The sequence below is a fragment of the Zalophus californianus genome, chromosome 5 (assembly GCF_009762305.2).
Source record: "Zalophus californianus isolate mZalCal1 chromosome 5, mZalCal1.pri.v2, whole genome shotgun sequence".
Classification (NCBI taxonomy): Eukaryota; Metazoa; Chordata; class Mammalia; order Carnivora; family Otariidae; genus Zalophus; species Zalophus californianus.
The window spans coordinates 67,719,648-67,745,738 of NC_045599.1; the positions used below are offsets into that span (position 1 = coordinate 67,719,648).

The 26,091-nt window shown below is 36.1% G+C and overlaps 1 protein-coding gene across 1 annotated transcript in view; it reads right to left on the reverse strand.

Moving 5' to 3' along the window:
* Nucleotides 1-26,091, reverse strand: part of MEF2C (myocyte enhancer factor 2C) — a 150,662-nt gene that overhangs the window by 60,980 nt on the left and 63,591 nt on the right. Inside the window, 1 exon segment of the mRNA XM_027604537.2 lies at nt 16,074-16,277. Coding sequence (XP_027460338.1) covers nt 16,074-16,277 — 204 coding nt within the window.

The window sequence follows — 26,091 nt, forward strand, 5'->3', positions numbered from 1 at the left end:
CTTTTGAAAGATTTGCCCACATCCTCTTCATCAATTTATATCCATATTTCTGATCTTCATTTGTTTGAGACTAAAAATGTCTACTCATCACTCACCTCTCCTGACTTTTTAAAAAGATTTTATTTATTTGAGAGAGAGAGAGAGCAGGGGAAGGAGCAGGGGGGGGGGAATGAGAATCTAAAGCAGACTCTGGGCTCAGCACTGAGCCCAACGTGGGGCTCAATCCCACCACTGTGACATGATGACCTGAGCCGAAACCAAGAGTCGGACGCTCAACTGACTGAGCCACCTAGGCGCCCATCTCCTGACTTTTTAAATTCTTCTTCCTAGAGATTGTTACTTGATTTCAAACATCGGGGCGTCATTGTCATCATCACAGTCATCTCCAAGAACCTATGTGCCAGACCTCATTCCAAGCATTTTATAAATGTTCAATAATTTAATTCTCATAATAACTAGATACTAGGTGCTATTATTAACCCCATTTACAAACAACGTAAGAAAGAGACAATCTAAGTAACTTGTCTGGGAAAGTACAACCAGTCAGCAGGGGAGATAGGATAAAAACTTATGCAGTCTAGTTCCAGGCTGATGTTCTCACTGCTATTCTGCCTCCCCCAAAATATCTTACAGTCCCTCTTATGGTGTTTTGTCCAGTCGATTTGCATGTATATTTTTTATCTTAGCTAGACTGTTAAATTTTGTGATGTCATTGACTGTATCTTCCAAACTTCTATCTCTCCTAGCATCATTATGAAGTCCTCTATATCCTTGGAATCTAATGAATATTGCTAGAATAAAAATATCCACAGATAAAAGTGGAAGTAAATTTATAAAATATACACATGGGCAGGTTACTTTTAAATCTGAAGATAAAAATGGAATCAAACTCTTGCATGCTTTAATTAATAATTCACAAAATAAATTTAATGACATTTGCTATTGCTAATGAAATGGCCTTATTAATTTCCTTGTTACCATATTTAATAGTTTTTAGCTGTCCTTATAAACATTTGATGCATAAAATAAACATCCCTTCTCTTGTTTAAACCAATCTGCTGACATTATTTTGGCTTCTATTATAGATAAATAATACTGTAAACATTTCAAATCCCCAATGATTAGGAGGTAGTCAAATCAATATTGGCTACGTAATACGTAAAGGATGGATGCAAATTTTATACCAAAGAAATTAATTATTAATTTATATCTGTTTACTGTAACAAAAATTCATTGTCAGCTTTTTCTGAAGTTTAACGTTTGAGCCAAAATCAATAAATTATATATGAAAATATCACCATTTAACATTAAAATAAAGCTAAAACAATCATATTATTTAATGTTTATGAATGCTATACAATCCGTTATATGTAGTGAACCATGCACTATTCTCTGTACATGATAGTCTAGCACAATTATTACATTTCATATCACTATTATATCTAGCAATATTAAAATGATTTTTTAGCAATTAAAAATAGCAAATATTTTCCATATTACAAAGGTTTTGCTGAGGAGTCAGAAATGAATATATCAGAGGTAATTATTTCCAAAACTGAATTTATCCTGCATAGCACAAATGACTCAACAATGAAAATTTTGTTTAGAAAGTGTGCAAATAAAAGGCTTTGTCCCTGGAATGTAGCTCTAAGTGGTTCACTATCTAGGTTGAAAATGTCTATGCAGGGTTGTATGTCCTATTTTTCCGTGCCTGCACTAAAGATACAATATGGGAATTCAGCCTGGTAATTACTAATACACCACACAGACACAATTACACCCTGTATGCTGCATGAAGGAATCACTTGTGGTCTGCATCTATTACAAAGAGCAGTAGGGGGCCACCATGCAAGACGACAAAATGCTTTACAAGATGGAAGGAGACCAGAAGAGTCGATGTACACAGATACAAGGACCTTGATTCTTCTAGCAATGATTTAAGGCTCTTTCCATCAATTATCGTCCTTTGTCTCAAGAGTCTTATCACTAGCATCATTACAGGAACTGAACATAACAATGCTTAGACCCCTATAACCCCATGAACTGTGCTGACATTTCCACACCCTGTTGCTATGTTTGACCTGATTATTCGGATTACTTAAGTAAAACAAAACAAAACAAAAAAGCATTACCACTGCAAAACTGGCCTATGTATTTTTTTTTAATGACTTAGTCAAAATTCCATTTCTCTAAACTCCAGGCCATCCGACTCTTGAAATGTTATTTTTGAAGGTAGTTTCTACTCCAATTAAAAAATCAAAAGAGAAAATCTGCCTGGCTGAAAATTCTAATTGTAAGAAAGAGACTAAATATTGGTATTCCTTTGATATAAAGGAATATACACTTAAGAGAATTTCTGTATCTAAGGGAGTTAAACTAAGTCAGCTGTTCTCTTTAGCTACATGAGTCACAGGAATAACTTTCTGTGAAACTTTAAAGTTTTGAGTTTAATTGCAAGCAGTAAGCAGTTTTTATTGTAACAGTTTTCTCCTAAGTATTACATGATGTACATTATTTTACAATACTTTCATTTAAGATGCTTTTTTAAAATATATCTTACAATTATGAATTTTTAAGACCTTAGGAAAGTTAGTTATGGCAGTTTGTCAGGTTCTGTGAAACAAAGCCTTGTCTTTCAGAAAATGTTTACAACCTATGAGAAAAAAAAATGTATCCTGGGGCTAAAATGTTTATTGGCACCTAGAAGTCTGAAGAGAGAGTCAGGCCTGTGGTTTTTTGAGGGCACTTTATCATCGCCCGCATTCTCAAAGGTTTCTCTGAATGAATAGAACTGGATTACTCAGCCTTCTATTCCACGCCTATTCCTCTCCATTTTCCTTGGCACGACCGAGAGCCAGGCTATTTTTAGTTAGGCAGTTTTCTATTTTTAGACAACTACCAGTTAGAAGACATTTGTTAGGAAAAAATTTAAACACACACACACACACACACACACACACACACACACACACACACACACACACACACAAAGGGAGGAGGGAAAGAAGCTTCCCTTCACATATTGTAAAGCAGCCTTCAACCTGTAACTCCAGGCATTTCAGCTGCTTTCAATCTTGGAAAAATAAAGAAAAATTCAGAGTTCAGGGTTTTAAAAATAAACCTACCCTCTGGCAAACAGACCAAAATACAACAAGCTGTTACTATGTGAAACAGTGACTACAAAAACAAAGAACATTCTCCAATGATTAAACTGCGAGAAAAGTTGTAGAACGATTAGGTTATAAGAATGTTACACAGGCATGTAACAATTTTCCAGTCTCTCAGCCAGATGTATCATGTTTTAGAATTCATGGGGGGGGGGGGGAACCTCATCTGTAAAGTTAAACCAAGGATGTGGGATGTAATCTTAAGGTTTCCATTCTTAGCACCAGAGAACCTTTTATCAAACCGAAAGGCAATCGTATTCACTGCATTTTCCTAACATTTGTATTCTACAGATTTTCTCTAAAAATTATAACCACATGTTTACAGAGAAACCATATATTAAAAAAATCCAGTGCCAACCAGAAACCAAAATAAAGCCTGCTACACAGTATACATATACACATAAATGTGTGTGTGTATATATATGTGTGTGTGTATGCATTTATAAGTCTATACACTATTACCTTTATTAGTTTCGCTTTTATTTTAATTGGGAATAAATGACTTGCAGATTGGTTTAGCCTATTAACTTATCTACTTATCTATAACCACTATGAGATGTTTTCAGGTGCTCACAGTTGCAATTACTTTCTTTTGCCTCAGATACCACACTGTACTCTATGTCTTTTGGTTCAGACTGCTGGGTAGGATTGTCACAGATACATTACCAATAAAATGTTTGGCACGTGGTCTTCATGTTCATCAATATCTGCTGAATGAAAGAACAAATCCTGTGTATGTTTTGTCCACACTGGACTATTGGCCCTTGAGAGTGCTGGACACATCATCATCATTGTCATATTTCCCACTCACCTTGCACATAGAGAATATTTTACAAATGCTTGGGGAAAAGGAAATTCACTGGCCTTTGTTCTATAAATTTATATAAAATGCCATTATTTATATAAGAATGGTATACTTATATACTTATTAATATAAAATGTTATAGATTTATTCCCAAATTAAGAATTTGCTTCTTCTCTCTCCTTTGGTTAAACAACTTTTATTACCTAAACTTTTCCCTTGATGTTGAAAATAAAACACCTTATATAACTTAACAGTTTACAATGGATTCTGACATCTTTTATAGCCTCTAATCATCACAACAGCCTGTGAGGAAGTCTGGGTCAGGGTTGACAATACTGACTCAGAGCAGGAACCTGAAGTCAAGATGGCTAAATAACTTGCCCCAGGTTAGAGAACTAGTGTGTGATGTTGCTGTAACTAGAACTTAATTTCTCTCCAAATCTGTGGGGCTTTGGAAGTTTTATTTCCTAAATGTAAAATCTAAAAGGTGAACTCTCACGATAATGCTTCAATCACATTCTTCAGGAAAATCACTCTGCAGCTTTCTTCCCCTCCACCCCATGGTGTTCATTCAGAACCACCACACTTTTTTTTTTATTTTTTTTATTTTTTATTTTTTTTTAATTTTTTTATTGTTATGTTAATCACCATATATTACATCATTAGTTTTTGGTGCAGTGTTCCATGATTCATTGTTTGTTCATAACACCCAGTGCTCCATGCAGAACGTGCCCTCCTCAATACCCATCACCAGGCTAACCCATCCCCCTACCCCCCTCCCCTCTAGAACCCTCAGTTTGTTTTTCAGAGTCCATCATCTCTCATGGTTCGTCTCCCCCTCTGACATACTCCCCTTTTCTTCCTCTCCTGTTATCTTCTTCTTTTTCTTTTTTCTTAAAATATGTTGCATTATTTGTTTCAGAACCACCACACTTTAAGGAGAGCCCAGTCATCAAGCCTGGATGAAGATAAAATTCTCACATTTCCAATGAGGAAAAATCAGAAGAAACCGTGTGCATATGTGCTCTTTCCTTCCTCGTGGGAAAGTCCAGAATTGATCTAGCTTGTTTCTCTTTCCCTACGAGTCTTCTTTCCCATCCCTTCCTCCATTTTCTCTTATTCCTTAGGGCAATCCCAGCCTCGGTGTTCCCACTCACCTCACTCCACAAAATCACATTTATCTTAACGAATGTTCTACTGCTGGGAATAAACACTGACTGAGTGGCTCAGCTTTCCTGTTTGGGTTTCTGTGCCCTGACCCAGACCCTGATATTCAATGGGCATGGAGTAAACGTCTGCTCAAGAACAGAAGATGAAATGGCTGCATGCATCCTCTCTGGTTGACAGGCCCTTTATTAGGTGTATCCATCAACCATCATGCAATTACTTCATGAACAAGAGCACTGGATTCGCCAGTTTCATCCCTTACAGCAGTGCTGCCCAGGGGAAGGTTTCTAGGGTGATGAGTATTTCTATACCTGTCCTGACCAATATGGGATCCACCAATCATATGTGGCAATCAAGTACTTGAAATGTGGCTAGTGAGACTAGGAGCTGAACTTTTATTTATTTTTTAAAGATTTACTTAACTAATTTATTTTATTTTATTTTATTTTTTTTTTTAAAGATTTTATTTATTTATTTGAGAGAGAGAGAATGAGCGATAGAAAGCACGAGAGGGAAGAGGGTCAAAGGGAGAAGCAGACTCCCTGCTGAGCAGGAAGCCCGATGTGGGACTCGATCCCGGGACTCCAGGATCATGACCTGAGCCGAAGGCAGTCGCTTAACCAACTGAGCTACCCAGGCGCCCTAATTTATTTTAGAGAGTGAGAGAGAGAGAGTGCTAACACTAGTTGGGGGAGCAACATAAGGGGAGGGAGAGGGAGGGGGGAAAGAATCTTGAGCAGACTCCTCACTGAGCTTGGATCCCAACACAGGGCTTGATCTCACCACCCTGAGATCATGACCTGAGTGGAAACCACGAGTCAGACACTCAACTGACTGAACCACCCAGGGGCACCTAGGAGCTGAACTTTTAAATTTTATTTCATTTCAATTAACTAAAATTAAAAAGCTACATGTCGTTAGTGGCTACCTTACTGATTAATGCAGATTTATACCATTTCATTCTGAAATCTGGTTATATTATCCAAAGAGAATTCACATGACAGAAATGATTGGGTTTGTGATTGTCAGGCCATAGGTACTAAATATATCACTTATTTACATGTGTGTATAGTAACTCTGAAAGGAGTCTGGTTTCTGGAACCACAGAGAGTTTTTTACTAGTAAGTAGCTCATTCTCAGGGTAACTCTGACCTTACTTTTTCCTCTCTGAAATGGTTTTCTTGAGGTTACACTAATGGCATTTGTTTATGACTAAGGAGTCATTTGCATGCAATTTTGAAAAATAAATTATCTAATTCAGAAATTCTAGAATAAAAGATACTATCACCAATTCACATATATCAGTTTATTTTGTAATCATGCTTTCTCAGATGTGAGAAAAAACCCCAAATACCCCTTGTATAGTTTACTGTTTACAGTGTTTCTTATCCTAAAACAGTAGCTCTAAATAGTTACTGAGTTTATTTACTAAAACATAAAGATAAGAGATTTAATTGATATGAAGAGGCTTTCAGAATCTAATTAACCTCCCAGCTAGTCATTAACTCTATGACCTTTAGAAATAATTGACAGGAAATTTTTTTTCCTTATAAAGAGACTTCCATCGGGTGGCTAAATTTCAGGGTAACAGAGACTACAGTAAATGCCATTGAGACATGACTGGATAATACGCAAAAGAGCTATTAGTAAAATGAGATATATTTCCAATAACAATCTATCCACCCAATCTGTTGTACACATTTGCAGCACTTGCCTAATTAGAGTCCTTTCAGTGATCAAGTCTGAAGTCTTTTCCCACAATGTTCTATGAATTATTTGCCTGTGAGGAAAGGAGGAAAGCACGGCCGCCACTATTCTCTGCACCCCAAAGCACACACACAAACCAATCACATCCCATGTGCCCACCCGCCATCTGCTTTCAGACTCAGAATCTTCCTCAACACGTGTTCCAGCCACTACCAACTGACAGGCACTCACAAGGGCAGGGACCAGGCCAGGAGATGCAGTGCCCATGACACGCAGCGCCTCTCAACCAATGACAGGCCTTTTACATCATACTTCCGAAAACCTAAAACACACTTGCTTTCAAGAATTTCGTTTTTTCGTTTCACCAAATATCACTTAAAAAAAAAATCTACTTTATGGTATGATTTTAGACCTCAGTAAAAACTACAAAGAAGAAATGTTTTAAAATGTACTTTCAAACTCCATGCTTGTAGAAAACAGATGTTTGGAAAGCGAAGTCTAGATCTTTGTTGCTCAAAGCTTAGTCCACCAATTAGCAGCATCAGCATCACCAGAAACACAGACCTTTGGCCCTGCCCCCTACCAGTGAGTCCAAATCAGCCTTTAAGCAAATGATTCAGACTGGACTAGAGGCAGGCATTTCATCTGAGACCCACTGATCCCTCTTGTCAGATCCTGGCTAAAGTACCAACAGGTCGCTTCTCTCTTTCGCCGGAATCAACGTATGTTGGTCTTTTACTTTTCACCATTACTATAGGTAGTATTTCTATGTGGTCTGCTGTGCCTATTTTTTTTCTTACACAGCAACAACTTTATTCATATCAGGTTCACTTGAAAGATTCTCACCTTTTTTATTATTAGAACATATCTGCCTTCAACAACGAAAACTTGTAAAGTTTAATTTTATTTATGCTATAATGCGCATCAGTAAGTTCTTTTTATATATACATATGTATATAAACACACATATATATACAAATATATATGTGTGTGCATGTGTGTGTATATATACGTATATAAAATATTTGTTGAATGTCTACAATGTGCCATTCATTGAGATGGCTGTTAGAGTTAACAGAGATAAACAAAGCATCATTATGTCTTTCAGGGAAGGGAAACAGACTTACAATAATAACTTCTTAAAAATTCAGTGAGGTAACTGAAATAATAAATATCATTTGATTAAAAAGACTTATCATCTTTTATTCCGACTCTAGGCAGGACTCTGGAGTTGTTTCTAAAACTTCATTTTTGGATATTCCATGGTGATATATTCAGTAACGAATCCTGAGGAAGTAAGGATGTTCTATTCTTTGATATCTGATTTGATACTTATAAAGCCAAACAATGCTACACTTACTGAGGTGCTATCAATCACTAGAATGATTTAAATATGTTGTCCCACACCAAATTCCATATGCCCAAGAAATCTGTAAATATCACTAAAAGTGACTATTATGATCCAGGCTAAATATTTTCGTTCCCCTTTCACTTTCAGATACCGGGAGAAAAAAAAACCCCAAACATGAGAACTTTGGTTTGTTCCAGTACAAGAATGATCATGTAAAATAATGATGATAAGTGGTGTGATTAATAATGACAAAGAGATTACATTAGTGAGAAAAGGGCTGTATTTTGAAACCTATTGTCTTTTCTACTATTAAATAATTTTCTGCCGACTCTGTGTTAGTACTAATGCCTATATGCTATTAGAGCTGTGCAGTAACAGATGAGAGGAAATTCCGTTTTATTGCCTTGTGCATATAACTTAAGTAACTAACATGCACTTTATTTGTTCAACAATGATGTTCTTAATGAGATGTGAAGCAGCTTTTCATGTTTACAAAGTGCATGTAAATTAAGCAAAAAAACTTATTTTTATAAAGAAATGAATCTGCCAATTTGATATATAAAAATCCACTTGGTAGTTATGACAAATATGAATACATTTTTAGGCCCATTTCTTCTCTTAGACTTTGGGGAATAAATATAAATATAAATGTGATTTATAGGAACTATAAAGTTATATAAACAAAAATGAACATTACAATTTAGTAGAAATTTGCAAAACCTTGTTTTTACAAAATCATTTTTTCCCCCTTTTCCTTGGAAGCCTCAACACCGAAGGTTTAAATCCTTTATGGGATATACTAATCCTTTCTTCATTCTTCACTACTATCTATTGAAAAGCAATTATATACTTGGTTTAACAGAGGACAGGAGAGAGCTACTGAGCTACTTGCAGTAAGAACTATTTTAATTATATTTTACAGTAACCTAAGAAGAATTTTTAATGTACTTCAAGAATATTATTTCTCTAAGTTCCTTCATAAAGAAAAAACCTGCTTTTCTGAAGAAATGTAATTACTAACTATAAAGTTAAATACCGGTTCATGTTGCCTCAAGTAAATTTAAAATAGTAACAAGAAAGGTCTACCCCCTTTCCGTTCACAAGCTTCACATTTAAAAAACAGCACACATTGCCTTGCTCCCTGTCAGTCTGGACAATTTGCAAGTGCTTTCTGACCAGGTAGTAAGTTTACCAATTGACTCTGTGGTTATTGGTTTAGGGGTAAAATATGTTTTTAGTTTTACACTGAGTGTTTAGCTACAAACTGGTGTCTCTCATAGTGAACATTTATGCTCTGGACTCTAAAACCTCATGGTTACACGGTTCACTTCTGAAATGCACTCCTCAAATTTTATATTGAAGAACTAATCTTGGTGTTCATTTGAGAACACAATTAGCTTAAATGCCTTTCTTTTCACTTTTTAATCTAGACCAGCGCGGCTGCATGGAACTTTCTGTGATGATCAACACATTTTACATCTTCCCTGTCCCATTTGGCAGTCACTAGTTGCATGTGGCTACTGAGCTCTTGAAACGTGGCTAGTGCAAATGGGGAACTGAACTGGACATCTTATCTAATTTTATTTTATTTTTTTAAATTTTTTAAAGATTTTATTTATTTATTTGACAGAGAGAGAGATAGCGAGAGCAGGAACACAAGCAGGGGGAGTGGGAGAGGGAGAAGCAGGCTTCCCAGAGAGAAGAGAGCCCAATGTGGGGCTCGATCCCAGGACCCTGGGATCATGACCTGAGCCGAAGGCAGATGCTTAATGACTGAGCCACCCAGGTGCCCCCATCTTATCTAATTTTAATTCATTTAAATGCAATGGTCATATATTAGCTAGTGGTTACTGTATTAGCATAGATCTGGATTTAGTTTCTTGATTATGCTTTGATAAAAGTTGCCAAATTTTAATGAAGTTTCATTGGAGCTATAAAAGCATTTTTCATACTTTAAGTTTGTAACATCATGCTATATGATAGTTACTCGGACATAACCTGTTATATCTGCTCCTCTTTATTTATTCTACAAATATATTCTGAGGGCCTAATATTCTCTAGGCCTCACATGAAGTTCTGGAGATATAGTGGTAAACAAAATGTGCATAGTCCCTTCCCTCCAGGAGGTTAAAATCTACTGTGGAACAGGCAACTGGGTAACATGGTGCTTTGATGAAGAAAATACAGTTCTAACTCTAATATAGAAAAAAAAACACTACCATGAGGTAAACAGGACAGTTCAAGAATGGCTTTCCAAAAGTATAAATTGGGATCTGCCTTGAATAAAGGATAAATAAAAGCCAAGCAAAGGCCTAGTAAGGAGTGTTAAAGACAAAACAAATCAGGTTTGGAGAAGCTGAGGAAAACAAACATGTTTTGGTGGCTTAAATATAGGATGGCAGTGGTGGGGGGAGGGAAATAGCAAAGGGGGAGGCTGGAGAGTAAGATAAAAACAGGGGCCAGATCATGCATGGCCTTGTGAACAATCTTAAGGAGCAAGAGTCCTTGAGGGCCTTGTTTATGTTTGTATCTCTAGGCATTCCAAGGCACATACAACATGGTAGGAATTCAACCAATCTTTGTTCAGTGAATGCATAAAGAAATAAAAATACAACAAATAACCAAACAGGTAAGTGAAAGTGCTTTTAGTCTTAAGTACCCATGATGGGTATTAAGAAGGGCACCTATTATGACGAGCACCAGATGTTATATGTAAGTGATGAATCACTAAATTCTACTCTTGAAACTAAAATTATACTATATGTTAACAAACTGGAATTTAAATAAAAACTTGAAATGAAAAAAAAGAAGCCCATGGAAAGAGCCACATGCTACCTCATTGCAAAAAAAAAGTACCCATATGCAATATATATCTATAAAGCATGCATAAAAATAATGTTCTCTCTCTCTCTCTCTCTCTCTCTCTCTATATATATATATATATATATATATATATATATATATATTTTTTTTTTTTTTTTAGTAGGCTTCATGCCCAGCATGGAGCTCAATGCGAGGCCCCAACTCACAACCCCAAGATCAAGACCTGAGCTGAGACCAAGAGTCAGATGCTCAACTGACTGAGCCATTCAGGTGCCCCTTATATATCTATATTTTGTAAGTATAAAATTGGGACCTACTTAATTAGTTTAGATAAAATGAAAGCTCAAGTAAAATAAACATATTTTCATATTTTACATCTATTCCCAAATTTTATAATACAGGGTTTGTAAAAAAGTCCATTTCCACTATTTGCTGCATTTGGTTTTCAACAAAAATTACATTCCTCAATTTTCACCAAACTATGCAAAAGTAGTTAGCTTACTGATAACCTCCAGGAGCATTTGGAAACAAAATTTATAAGCTATTTCAACGTCTTTCCAGTTCTAATTCAGGCCTTAATTATTACTGTGCAAGGAAACATTTTGGTGGAACAACTGTTCTTAGAATTCTTTAAATCCAAACAATATTCAGATGACAGAAAATAAAATTTCATGTAAATATCATCTTTCTCTCCCTCTCTCTCACAGACACACACACACACACACACTTCTTGCCCATTTGTGCATCTTAAAAAAAAGTAATCCTTCACTGAGACAATTGATATTCAAAGATTTCTTCTGCAGGAGTTATGTCCATCTTTTTAATTTCCTAGGGAGTAGCAGTGGGCCCTGTGTTCTATTCCCTTCCACGCTTAGTCACTTGACTACTGGTCCAGACTGGATAAGCAGCTCAACAGAATCACTGAATCATTGAGGGGTGACAGCTTCCCTCCCGGCCAGGTGCTCAGTGACACTCTTATATAGGCTTTGTGGTTAGAAAACATGTGTTGGATATAGAGGTAACCTGTCTGGGACTTCTGTCACTCCAAGGCCCCCTGCAATGATCTGGTGATCAATGACCTGTTTGAATGACTTTTGTTCAGTTGTTTAGCTTATATCTTCCTTTCAGTAGCTTGTATTACATTAATGAGGTTATTGCTCCTTTACCCTCCAACTGTTCCCAAGCTGATTTTCATATATGTTCTACGTCCTTAACAAGAATGCCTGTCTTTTGCTGTTTCAGAATCCCTTGTATACAGTGCTGACTGTAAGCTGACACTTGCAAAGTCACTGTTAAGAGAAGGATGGCCTGTAAGCATGCCCTGTGAGCCTTGCATTCTTCAGGTCATCTTGAAGTGCTCAACACTACATCTTCTTCCAGGAATAGAGCCCAACATCAACTGTGAGGGTAGGAAGGCAGAAAGGAACCAGGACTGGAGCTAAGACCAGCTGGAGGAGATGAAGGGAACAGTTCTCTTAATATCATCAGAATCCCTACTGAATTTCAACAGCTTCATAAGCCAGCATTTTGAGTAAATATCCAGTATACTTGTCACATAGTTAAATAAAACAGACTTTCTTCAAAGGAAGCGCTTTTAATACAGTAACTGTTTCTGTTTTTTTAAAGCAATGGATTAAAAATTTAACACATTTACTAAATCTGGCATATTTATATATTGTATCTAAACAGATATTCAAGCTGCATTATAATATAATAATAAAAAAACCTATCTCAGTCTGTCTATTAAGTCTTTGTCTTTGTGCCATTGTAACAGTAGTGCTAATTATCAAGCAAAGACATGATAATTACGTAGAGCTTTTTTGCTAAAAGAAGGAATCTTTTTCAACACCCACGTGCTGCACAATTTCCTATGACCCCGTAACACTACTCTGGTATGGCCCAGAAATTTGTATTTTGGTCTAAATGCTGGGAATCATATTATTTCTCTCTCTGTGCCAACCTTTTTTTCTTGTGAGTAAACTGTTTTTGGAGGGTTAAGGGAGAGGGGTAATGGTCCAAATGGGAAATATAAAACTAATGACCCTTCATGAAACATATTATGCTCCTCATTAAACTTAGTTAAATGTATTCCATTAAATTAAAATAAATAGGATTTAAAATTTTACCCAGGAGTAGTAAACTACCTTAACTCTCAATTTTGTGTTAGATTCATTCTAAGGATGGATTCCTCAAATCCCTGATGTATCCCAGGTTCTTAACCTCCAACACAATTTATGTCTTTTTTTTTTTTTTTTTAGAGGAGGGGAGGGGCGATGGGAGAGGGAGAGAGAGAATCAAGCAGGCTTCATGCCTGGCACAGAGCCTGATGCAGGGCTCGATCTTAAAATCCTGAAAACATGACCTGAGATTAGATCAAGAGTCCGATGCTTAACTGACTGAGTCACCCAGGCACCCCCAGTACAATTTATGTCTCAGTGCTGCAGAGGTTTTCAAAATTAGCATATGCAAGAATTACTTGGGAAACTTGTTACAAATGCAGTTTTCCATCCAGATTCCCTCTTCTCCACCAAGTATTTCAAGGCATAGTGATTTCAATGAGCTGCACTTTGAAAAATACTCTATGTGGGGGTGATAAATTTATTAAGCTTAGGGATCCCGCTTTACTTCCTCCCCATTTATCTGTTATTACTAAAGTGGAAAAGCCAAGTAGGTGAAGAATGTGTGATTCAGGTAGTTGAGCAGGACCGACTTAGAACATTTTCATCCAAAGAATCAAGCCATCCCTAGGTTTGGTCTAGGAGCCCCAGACTGTCTGTTTGAGAGGTTCAGAGCTTTCATTTACTGATATCAAATGCAAGACAATGGAGCTGCTGCTTTACTCTCTTTTAAAAGTATTGCTTTTTAAAGAATTGTGTTGCAAAGGACTTTCAAATCCAATGCCTTCATTTTTAAGATGAGGACACTTCAGCCCAGAGAAGTAGCTAACTTGTAACATAGTAAGAATGTGCAAGACAAGGTTTCAAATGCAAGCCCTCTGACTTGCAACCCAGTGCTCTTCTCATGGCCTTTAAAGAAGTCTGGCTCAGATATCCATCTGTCCAAGAATATGAAAGTCTTGAGAATGTGAAGTTATTAGTCACCTTTAAATCACACAGTATATTCCTGACTAAAGCTCTCAGAAAATGAATTTTCTAGATTTTTAAGCTCCTTTAAGAAAGCAAATTTTAAAAGTCAACACATTTTTCAACTACTTTGCTATGGTTCTACAGCATTTCACATCATGTTAAGGACTGGAGCAGTTTAGGTCTAATGACAAATTCCAACTCAGCTCTGTGTTACCCTGAAATGTTTGTTGTAATGGTTTTGGTAATGAGATGGAGTCTTGAGTTCAGAGTTGTTTTGCATTTGAGACTTAGGTTAAATGTGTGTGAGGGCACATGCACACAAACTCACACACAAACACACACACAAAAGCACCTATGAGATTTGACAACTAGTTCTGTTCATATTCGTGTTTGTTTATGTATTTTCACAGTTATATGTATACATGGATAAAATATCATCTGAAATACAGAGTAGGTTAAGTTTTATAAATGACCTTAAATTTCAAAATCAAGGTACACAATTAAAATCATGCCAATAAAAAACTAAAGTGATGTTCAGTAATACAGATCTGCAAGTATTTTAAATATATACCACATTAAGTTTACTTATTCACTTTTGTTTTCTGAAATTATTTGGTTGGCCTTGTTAGGCAAAAAAAAAACCCCGATCAGCTCAATACTTTTATTATTTTATTTTATTTATTTATTAAGTAGGCTCCATACTCAGCATGGAGCACAACATGGGGCTTGAGCTCAACGATCCTGAGATCAAGACCTGAACTGAGATCAAGAGTCGAATGCTTAACTGACTGAGCCACCCAGGCACCCCAGCTCAATACTTTAAAAAAAACTTCCAAATAAAGGCAAAGAGATGAGATTCAGTTTTAGGCAATTATAACAGGTAAAAAGAAGATGAAAGTCAGAGGTTGATTAATTTGGTAAGGATTAGTGCTAGATTTTTTCATAATATGTAACAGTCTAAGGTAATGTCAAGAATAACCTGTACTCTGGCAAACTGACTCTGAATACATAGTTTTGAAACATTTATTAATTTTCTCTTAATTCTGGGAAAGCAATCATAATCATAATCTAGGTAACCATGAGGAGCTAGACAGGTGAGGGAAATAGATAGGAATAGTCCTCATTGCACGTCTTTTTTAGTTTAGTATTCACTATTTATGAAGGGTACTATAAGGCAATAACATTTAAATAGGATACGTGCAGGAAGTGTTTAAAACTGTATGGCAATGCTACTTATGGTAATGAATCAAAAACATTTTTGAGTTTTAATGTGATGCTTATTTATTTCTGGCACAATAAAATGTTTTAAATCTAACTTTGATAAAACACCAAGCTAACATTTAGAAATTCATTTTCATCAGATTTCAGATTCCATGTATATTAACAATGCTACACTAAACAATATAATTGGGGGAAAAACATGTCTAGCAGAGTAATTGTCTTTTACCCTTTCAGTAAGAATGCATTAGGAAGAATGAATTAGAAAGAGACAAAATGAAAAACCGAAGGATAAGGCTGGGGTGAGTTCATTTTTAAATATTTTTTTTTCTTTGACAATGCTGCGACACTAGTCTATACCTAAGAGAAATCATCAAAAGTAAGTAAAGCCCTGTGTTGGCCACAGTTCCCAAGTCTCGTTCCTGATACAGCCGAGGGCAATGATGACTCATGGAGGATGAGGTCAATACGTTGACACTGGTTCCTGATTTCTAGCAAGGACCAGATATACGTTGTCCCTATTACCATATCGCTCTGACTTGCTTTTTGCGGGGATAGAAAGGGTGGAGTAATGTTGGGGTGATAAACCAGGGGGGCATCTGTGGGGATAGGAACACCTTAGGAAAAGGAAGTGGGGTGTGTGTGTGTGTGTGTGTGTGTGTGTGTGTGTGTGTGTGTGTGTAAGGGGGGGGTCCAACCACCACGCTGCTCTGCCGGTTGGGGTTCGCCAACCACGTATGCGCTCTCACCTCCACGATGTCTGAGTTTGTCCGGCTCTCGTGCGGCTCATTGTACTCCGTGTACTTGAGCAGCACCTTGTCCATGTCGGTGCTCGCATACTGGAACAGCTTGTTGGTGCTGTTGAAGATGATCAGCGCGATCTCACAGTCACAGAGCACGCTCAGCTCGTATGCTTTCTTCATCAACCCAAATTTCCTCTTTGTAAATGTCACCTGGGGAAAAAAAAAGGCAGGTTTTTTTTTTAAAGGAAAAGAAAACAATTTTTTTTTTTTAAACAGTACTACTTCTTTTCCTTTGTGAAACAAAGTGTGTCATTGTCAGAGCCCTTGGGCACTAACACATTTGAAAAGAAAGCAAATAAATCTAAAACTAATTTCTGCTTAGAATTTGAAAAGTGTGATTTCTAGCTTGTTGCTGAATGTGAAACTGTAAATGCCAGATTTAATGTAGGGTATTTTAATGAAGGTGTTTTTTGGAGCAATTTAAGATTCGAGAAAATGAATTTCAGCATGGTTAACATCTTTTCCAATTATAAGTTTGGAGCTCATTTTTTGACCACGTGAAGACTGGACACGACATTATGAACATAGCATTTTAGATGTGTGTTCAGAAATTGTGTGTGTGTTCAAGTTTAAAAAAATGTTTAGTTTAATTGAAAACACTCGAAGGGATAAAACTGTGCTTTCAGACAGTGCTGTATTACGTTTTCTAGAAATACAGCATAAAGTTGGGAAGTAGTTTAGTCATAATACCGTTAGGGTTCTGTTTTCAATCTTTTGTGTATCTTTCTTCGTCTCGCAGGCCAGAAACTGTGTGGTTATCTTTGCCTTTTTCTTCTTTTAATCTAATCTATTACCAAGTCTCATAATTCCTTCCCTCGAAATGCTTCTCAGCTTCACACTTTCTTGTCTATTTCCCAGGCGGCTCTATCATTCCCATCCTTATCAGTTTCCTGTCCTAGATGATCTCCCTGTCTGAAATCATTCCCTTCTCAATTCATCCCCAATCTTCCAAAACTCACTCTTCACACTGCCTTTCTCCTGATGAGCCGTCTACAACAGCTCTGACTTTGAATACTTCCTACCTGGCAACGGAATGCAAATAAATTTGCAAATGCAAATAAAAATTTCACTATTCCCATTTTCATTCCTCTCTTGATTACACTTTAGTCTGTCTACCAAAAAAAATGGATATTGTTAACTGTAAGCCTTTATATGGCCCAGCATTTCTCAGCAGGTGTTCCGTGGAATATCATTTCTATAAAATACTCTTTAGTACAAAAATTTCAATGGCCCAATACATTTGGGAAATGAGGCATGTTGATATATTAAAGGCGGGAAAATCTTTTAAATTTTGTTTAACCTCCACCCAAACCTATTGCTGACAAAATGTCTGTTTCTAAATTTATTTATTTAGAGGAGCACTTACTATCATTTTTCAAAGCTAGGTTTTTTGAGGCATATACTCTCGGAAATGCTAACTTAATTTAGCTGATTTTAAAGGGACACTTAAATTTTTTTCTCACCTTCAAATCTAACTCATCTTGTAGAGGCCAGGCCAGTTTTATTTAATACCTAGTTGTGTGTAATTCCCAAATCTAGATTCCCACTCCTCATCTTTTTTTTTGTCTCCGGATGCCCAAAGTGTGTCCACCAGTCCTATGTCTATCTGAACATCCTAGGAGTCTCTTAAATCTCCACAGCTTAAACTCATTATTTTCATCCTTGAATCTGCTCCCCCTCCTGGCTTGGCCATCTCACAATAAATTCAGTCACCCAAACTAGAGACCTCAGAGTGAACTTTGAATCCTACCCCATCCCACACACCTAAATAAATGTGTTGACAGGAACTGTGGGTGAGCAGACAGAAAACCTGACCTCCTGGTCTCCTCAATCCTCCACACTTTGTTAATACTAACTGTTTTACCTATTACCCTTTATTTTTCCTTAATAGCACTTATCACATTTCATAATTTGTATATTTTGGTGTGTGATCATTTGTTTAATGTCCGTCTCTTCCTCTACCGTGCATGTTCCACGGGGCCATATGCCATTTTTATTTTGCTTACTGTTGTAGGCCCGGTGCTTGGAATAGCAGACACATATGGACACAAGGTAAAGATCTGGAGTATAAAAATGAAATAGGGAAACTATTATGTGAAGTTTTTAGAAATATCAAATTGATGTATGTTATTTAAACATGTGATAGCTTTTCCCATGAAATTTTTTTTATCAACTCATGAGTAGAATTTTAAAAAGATAAATCTGTACTTAATGATTATATTATTTTATCACATCTGCATTAAAGGCAGAATGATAGAAAGGAAAGAACACAGGGCCTGGATTAAGAGGACCCCAGATTTGAATGCTGAACCTGCTATGTGTTAATCATGAGAAATTCACTTAACTTCTTTGTGTTGGATTTTTCTGAGTTTGATTTTTCATCTATAAAATAGAATGCTTACTCTTTTTTTTTTTAAGATTTTATTTATTTGACAGAGAGACACAGCGAGAGAGGGAACATGAGCAGGGGAAGGGGGAGAGGGAGAAGCAGGCTTGCCACTGAGCAGGGAGCCCGATGCGGGGCTCGGTCCCAGGACCCTGGGATCATGACCTGAGCTGAGAGCAGATGCTTAACGACTGAGGCACCCAGGCACCCTGAGAGAATGCCTACTCTTAGGCTTGCTGTGAGGACTGCACAAAATAAACAAAGGTACAATATTAAGCATAGTGCTTAACACTGAAGCTCAATAAATCTAGTACCCATCCCTCACTTGGTTGATGTACAGAAAAATGACTTACAAAATATGTCTATGTTGGTGGCTTTGAAGAGTCTACTACTGATTAAGGCTATTTGAGGATCTCATTATTCCTAATACAAAGATAAAGCTGATGGGGTGCCTGGGTGGCTCAGATGGTTAAGCGTCTGCCTTTGGCTCAGGTCATGATCCCGGGGTCCTGGGATCGAGCCCCGCATCGGGCTCCCTGCTCCGCGGGAAGCCTGCTTCTCCCTCTCCCACTCCCCCTGCTTGTGCTCTCTCCCTGGCTGTCTCTCTCTCTGTCAAATAAATAAAATCTTAAAAAAAAAAGATAAAGCTGAAATATGGAATTGCCTCTGATCATTTTTTGGAAAATATGGTATTTATCATATCACATCAGCTAGTCAGTATCTACTCAGATACATTATTTACATTTCAATTTGGGACAATCTTTCTTTGTAATAATTGCCAACACCTCACTTTTTGTTTTACAATTATTGTTTCTAAATTGCTTCTAATAAAATATAACTAGTGTTTTATTTTCATATCTGACTGTCACACTGTTTTAGAAACTTTTTTATTCTAATTCATTCAGATGAGTTATGACTGGTATTAATAATGAGTTAAATAGACTATCTCTTTGGAATGGATAAAGAATCATAATAATTACATAGATTTATATAAAATGTTTTTTAATATTTATTTTAGATGCAATTTAGTTACCCAGACGTACTTGCACATGGGTATTTTATTTAGTGAAACAGTGTAAGAGTTGGTTCAATACAGAAGGCACTGGCCCAAAATACTTTCATATATCTAAAACCACTTTTAATCAGACTTTCATAACCACAAACTGTAGGTGGAATGTCTCAATACAGTATGGTTTCTGTTGTACTCAACCTCAGAATTTAGCACGTTACAACATTCACCATCAAAGTACATTTCAGCACAGAAATATCATTAAAGCTACTATTTGTGTTTACTTTTAGGTACTCCTCAACTTTTGTGTAACCAGATAGGCTTCTGGATAATGCATACTTATTTAATAATACCTGTCAAAAAAGTCAGCGCATATAGCTTCTTTTCATTAAAACTGCAAACTGAATTGGTACTGACTCTATTAAAGCATTTAAGAAAATATCTTCAAACTCTACTCTTAATTGCTCTAAATTTAATTCTGTATTATGTTCATATTCTTCATAGCATACTCAAAATGTATTTTATAATGCTTTTTCTCTCATTGTGCATAGTTAGATAAAACTGTTTTTGAGCATTAAGCTTTCTAAAGAGATCTGGGATATTACTCTTCGTTTAAAATATGCCACTCAATGACAAAGATTGCAGTTCAGAGCTTTTATACTTAAATATAATAATGTATTGTAACGATTACATTTTTCATAACTTGACAATAATTTGTAAGGGGACAAGTCCATTTCTATTTAAATAACATATTTTTAACCTTAGGTGAGATAGAAAACTGTTTTTATAGTAGTTAGGCAAAGAGATGCTCTTTTACACTGCTTCTATCAATCAAGGTGCACTGACAAGAGAATAAAGCCAGTATTGTTTAGTGGACACTGTAACTCGACATTTAGTTTTCAGAATTAAAGAGACTTAATATGTAATATATGCATGGAAAGCAAAATTACTCTGTAAACACTGACCATTTTATTTTTCCCTTTACTTCTTGAAACACCCCAAATATAATGATGATGTTGCAGTAAGAGGTTTTGGTATTGAGTTTTATAGTAACTTCAAGTTTTAAATCCTAGCATGAGGGCAGGCATCACAAGTCTTATATTTACAGTTACTTTAGAACTTACTAGGTATGACTCAGGAATTGAAATTGGAATTTGAAATTGAGAAAAGGCACATTCATTAAATACAGCTCCATACAACTCGGTTATAAAGAAATTTGGTCCATCTGCTCACAGAAACAAAAATAATTCAAGCAATTTTTATTGAGCATTTTCTATATGCCAAATGCTAAGCAATATTTATTGACCATTCTCCATGTCAGACATTTGTGCTAGGTGCTGGGCCTTTTATTGGATATATATATATCTCCCTTGTTCATGTCTCTTCCTCATGGCTGGAGAAAAAATATTTAATTCATTAAGGCTTAAAAGCAATTTTCTTTATTTGAAGCAAAGTGCTTTAGTTAGTTAATAGCGTTATGTTTTCAGTCATGTGTAGTGACCTGAAATTGTATTTTTATCTAGAGTTAGAGGTGAATTCAGTTTTTGTTTTCTGACCAATCTTTTCTCAAGACTAAACAAGAAAAATAACAGTAGATGTCAACCCAATCAAGATGAATATGAAATGAAACCTACTATATTGGTTACTTCTTATCTTGTACTCAGTGAAAGCTAATTGTGGTATTATGCCCCTCCCCCTTGCTGGCAGGCTCCCAATCAAGCTGCAAGGCTTAAATTAGTTTAAATGCCAATTTCTTCTACCAAGCTTTCATTGTTACATTCAGATAAAATTCATTCCTCCCTCATTGTCGTCCTCTAAAACTTTTTACAAACCTTTACTGTGAGACTTATTCTAATATTATAGAGTTGGTTTATGAGTCTGCCCCTCCTATCGGCTTTCAAGTTCACCAAAGACTCCACCTGTGGCTTCATCCAGACTGACCAGTGGACACTCAATCAACATTTGCTGAACCAGTGAATTATGGAATGGAAATAGTCTATTTTAAAGTCTGAATGTTTGGTTTGTGGCCAAATTTGATGAAAAAGATGAGGTTCTAAAAAATGGTGGCATGAAGTCAAAGACTTTCTCCTTTTTTTGTAGAAATAAGATAATCTTGGTTTTATAGCTTTGGAGCTAAGATAACTTTTGTAAAGCTTAAGCTCATTCAGATTTTTAAACAATTATTTCAGTAGGATCTGCTGTAAGGGTTTTGTTTTTTGTTTGCTTACTTTTAAATTAGCCATTTCAAGGTTTGAATACTTAAGGCTTTAGATGGAGAAACCAGTTTTCAATTTTATTGACTTTTTATAAAGCTTGAGTTATGTGGGATTTCAATAAAAATTTGCTACCAAGAAAAAAAATAGTCAGAACAAGTATATTGATTGAATAGATGTTTAAATAAAATTTTTAAAATTTTCAAGTAAAATTTTAAGTAATTTCAAAAAAAAGAAAAAATAGTCTCAATATAATTTTCTGCTAAAGTACTTTTTTTTACTTGACTTTTTGATAATTTAATTCCTCAAAAATAAGAGATTTTGGATATATGTATTTGTTTTACTAAAAAGTTTACATGTTGAGGAGCCTGGCTGGCTCAGTCATTAAGCATCTGCCTTCAGCTCCGGTAATGATCCCAGGGTCCTGGGATGGAGTCCCACATCGGGCTCCCAGCTCAGCAGGGAGCCTGCTTCTCCCTCTCCCATGCCCCCTGCCTGTGTTTCCTCTCTCGCCGTGTCTGTCTCTGTCAAATAAATAAATAAAATCTTTAAAAACAATTTAAAAAAATAAAAAGTTTACATGTTAGTGACAGGGATCTTGAGAGAAAGTAATTATACCATTTTGGACTCTGTAATAGAGAAGCTAGAGAATGTCTGGAGAGAAATACATTATGTATGTATGTTTTAGATTTCAAGAAAAAGACATTTCAAAAAGTTCAGAGAAAAGTGGTCTTTATTCCTTGCCTAGATGACTCATCATGAAGGATGATAAAGTGTGAAGGTAAAAATTTAATTTTATAGTCAGAAGATACAGAGATAAAGGGGTAGGATCTAAGAGTTCAAAATGACTACATTCTTTGAGCTAGAATTTCTTGAACCTTCCAGTTCAGATTTTCAAAGAACATGTATTTGGCAAAGTATTTGATAAAGTCCTCATCTCAATATTATAGAATTGAGACTGGCTAGTAGTAATTTAGATGATTTAAATATGGATTGATCGATCAGTGTTAAGTTTAAGGGAAAGTCTCTAGTAAAGGGCCACAGAATTCAGTAACTTTTCTGTCTCAGACATTTCTATCATTGGCTTAGATGAAGATGCTTATCAGACCTGTGTATTAACATAAAACTGGTAGAGTTTCTATCCATAACTCCTGCTACAGACTAGAAAGCTGGTCACGAATAACATGAAACAGGTAATTTTAAAGTCTTTGTTCATATTTTAAAAATACAATTCTATAAGCTCAGGTTGGAGGAAAATTAATGTAGTGGCTGATTTGTTATAGTGTTCCATAGTAGGAATTAATAATTCTAATGATCTTTTGTCAGTACTAATTAATCTTAGGCACAGTATTCAGTTCTCAGGATTGCATTTTAAGATGACACTGACAAAATCAAGAGTGTCTATTGGATGGCAAACAGGTTGATGTAGGATCTAAGAACATTTTGCTTTAGAAATCACTGAAGGAATCTGGAATGTTTAATCCAGAGAAATATAGTTAAAAGTGATATGCTGAACACTTTCCAAGATCTGAAGACTTGTGGCCATGTGAAGAGGCAAATGAGTTATTCTGTTTTATTCTACAGATTAGAACTAGAAAGTATTGCTGAAAATCTTTTATTTTTTTAAGTGATTTATTTATTTGAGAGAGAGAGAAAAAGCGTGCAGGCAAACATATGTGTGTAGGGGGTTGCAGAGGGAGAGAATCTTTGCAGCAGATTCCTGGCTGAGCACGCAGCCTGCCGCAGGGGGCTGGATCCCACAACCCAGTAGCCGAAACCAAGAACCAGACGCTCAACCAGCTGAGCCACCCAGGTGCCCCTGCTGAAAATCTTTTAAAGAGGCTGAAAATTGGGGAAAATCTAGTGAGGAGAACTGCCAAAGAGTCTAGTCTCATTAAGTATAAAGCAGTTCATTCCTGAACATGTTCAAGTAGAGCTGCTTATTGAGGAAGGTGTAGGTGTTCCTGAATTAAACAGGAAGCTGGACTAGAGTAAGCTTTAAAATATTTATTTCAGATTTTAGGTGTTCAGAATCTATGCCTAGGTAGCACAGACTTCTAGGTCAAGGGGAAGATCTGAGTGAATAGTAATATGGTTCAAAACAAGAATCTATTTTTGCAATTTCATTCTATAGAATGCCTTAAGTTTTGGGTACTCAGTCTCATAGTATCATAATCACCTCTAGTTTCCATATTCCAAGAAATAAAACAGGGTCACTTACTTTTTGTAGCTAGATGAGATACAAAGACTGTAAAGAATTTGAGTTACAATATTAAATTTTGGACAGTGCTGAAAATGCACAGAAAAATAACTGTAGAGGTTGATAAAATAGAAAATTCATCTTTTAAAAATATTTTTAAAGAAGCAGTGTGGTATAGAAACAAAAACATGGGAATTGAAAATCAAGTCTGAGGTCTGCCACTTACGAGCTGTGTGCTCTTGAGTAAACTGTTTAACTTATCTGAACCCTGGTTTTCTCCCCTATAAAATGAAGGTTATACAAAGCATCTTACAGAGTCCTGAGAGTTAACCTAGGGCCATAATAAAAGTGTGACTTGTTGACTGTGAAACACTAACCAAGGCAGGTAGTATTTTTCCTCTGATGCATTGGGCTCAGTTATTTCTTGTTACATACTGTAAAGGATTGCTATCCTAGAACCTGACAACTTGTGTTACCATTATTACGTCTATACTAGAGTTTCTCTCTCAGCTAGACCTTGAACTTTCCTTGACAGCCTAGAACATCTATTTTCCAATCTTGTAACCTGAAGTCCCAGAACAATACTTGACTAAATATTTGTTGAATGAATGAATGGATAGATGAATGGAGCAATCCAAAATGAATGGCTAAAAATAAATTTCTGTGCATGCTCTATTTTAATAGGAAATTTGCCGCCAAGACAGGAAAATTTCACATTGTTATTTTCCTTTTTTGTCATATTAATTTATGTGGAAAATATGCAATTGGTAAAACTGAATAGTAGGGAAATGTGACTGGGTTAAATTTTGTGTGTGGGTTCATTGGTGAAATTATCCTCTTCCTTATAATTGTTTTTAGATAAGTGTTGACTTCATTTGGTGACTTTTTTCTAAGGCGTTCAAAGACCTTATAATAAGTTATCTCACTACATTTGACAGTGTCTCTTAGAAGTTAGGATAAGGGACAGTTCATCATCCCCATTTCTCAGATGATACTGTAAATAAAGACATGAATTGCCATATCCAAGGTCACAAAACTAATCCTGGATGAACTAGAAATTGAACCCTCTTTACACAAAATTCATTCTTCATTCCATTAGTCAGTGTTCCCTTTTTCAGATAACTATGCATTTCAGGGGCTCATGTTCAGCACAGCATGGATCCCATCAACTAAGTGTTCATTGAGCAGCATTCAGGTACATTAAGAATTGTCAGAAATTCTGATGTGTACAAGCAGAGTAGTGCATAACCTATTAATTAACGTAAGGATAGCTTTCTAGGTTAAAGTAAAAAATATTAATAATGCAAAAATTCAGAAGCTCGCTTCTACATCCTGACAATAAATCAAAGCTCCTTTTGTGTGGACACTGTAGCCAATTCTGCCCTCAAGACCTCCAGCCATTCCCACTAAAGCCAGTGAGAACCACATGCATGCCCTAGTGGGCACACACTAGTTCTATATTTGTGGATGTTTATTTAAATTTCACAAAATGAGAAACATTTTGGTTGGTAAAAAATACAGGTCTGTTTACAGGCAGAATAAAAAAGGTGGGAATCCGACTTACACACAGGCAATGTAAATATCAAGTTCTAAAAACAGAGGACAAGTCCTGTATCATTTCCTACAGGGCAGGGAGATTAGTTTGACTTACTGTGTAACGGAAAGGGCATTTAATAATAAGTCTCTACACCACATGTGTGCCGGCTCCATTCACCCCCCATCCCAGCTCTGTTCATCCCAGCTCTGTTCATAAAGTTACCTTAGGAGAACTTTCCTGCCATAGTAACTGTGGGCGTCCTTGCACCTTACAGGAAAGAGTTCCGAATAAACGAAAGAAAAGACCTTTGGAAACAGCAGCTGCTCACATCTATGAGAACAACTGAGTCCTAAACTCTAAAGAACTTGTGATGCATTACTAAGGGAAGTAACAATAATTTTATCTATGGGTCCCTAACACTTCTTTCCATCACCCAGAATACTATCAGCTGAATCCTAACTGAATAAATTGCTCAATGAGTCTGCTCAATGAGGGGAGAACTTTTTACTCATTTCTTTAACGCATAAAGTGATTATTAGTTTCTTTGTTTTACAATGTATTTGAGACTAATGTATCCAAGGAAGCCTTCTTTCAAAGTTTTGAGGTTTTATCTTTTTTT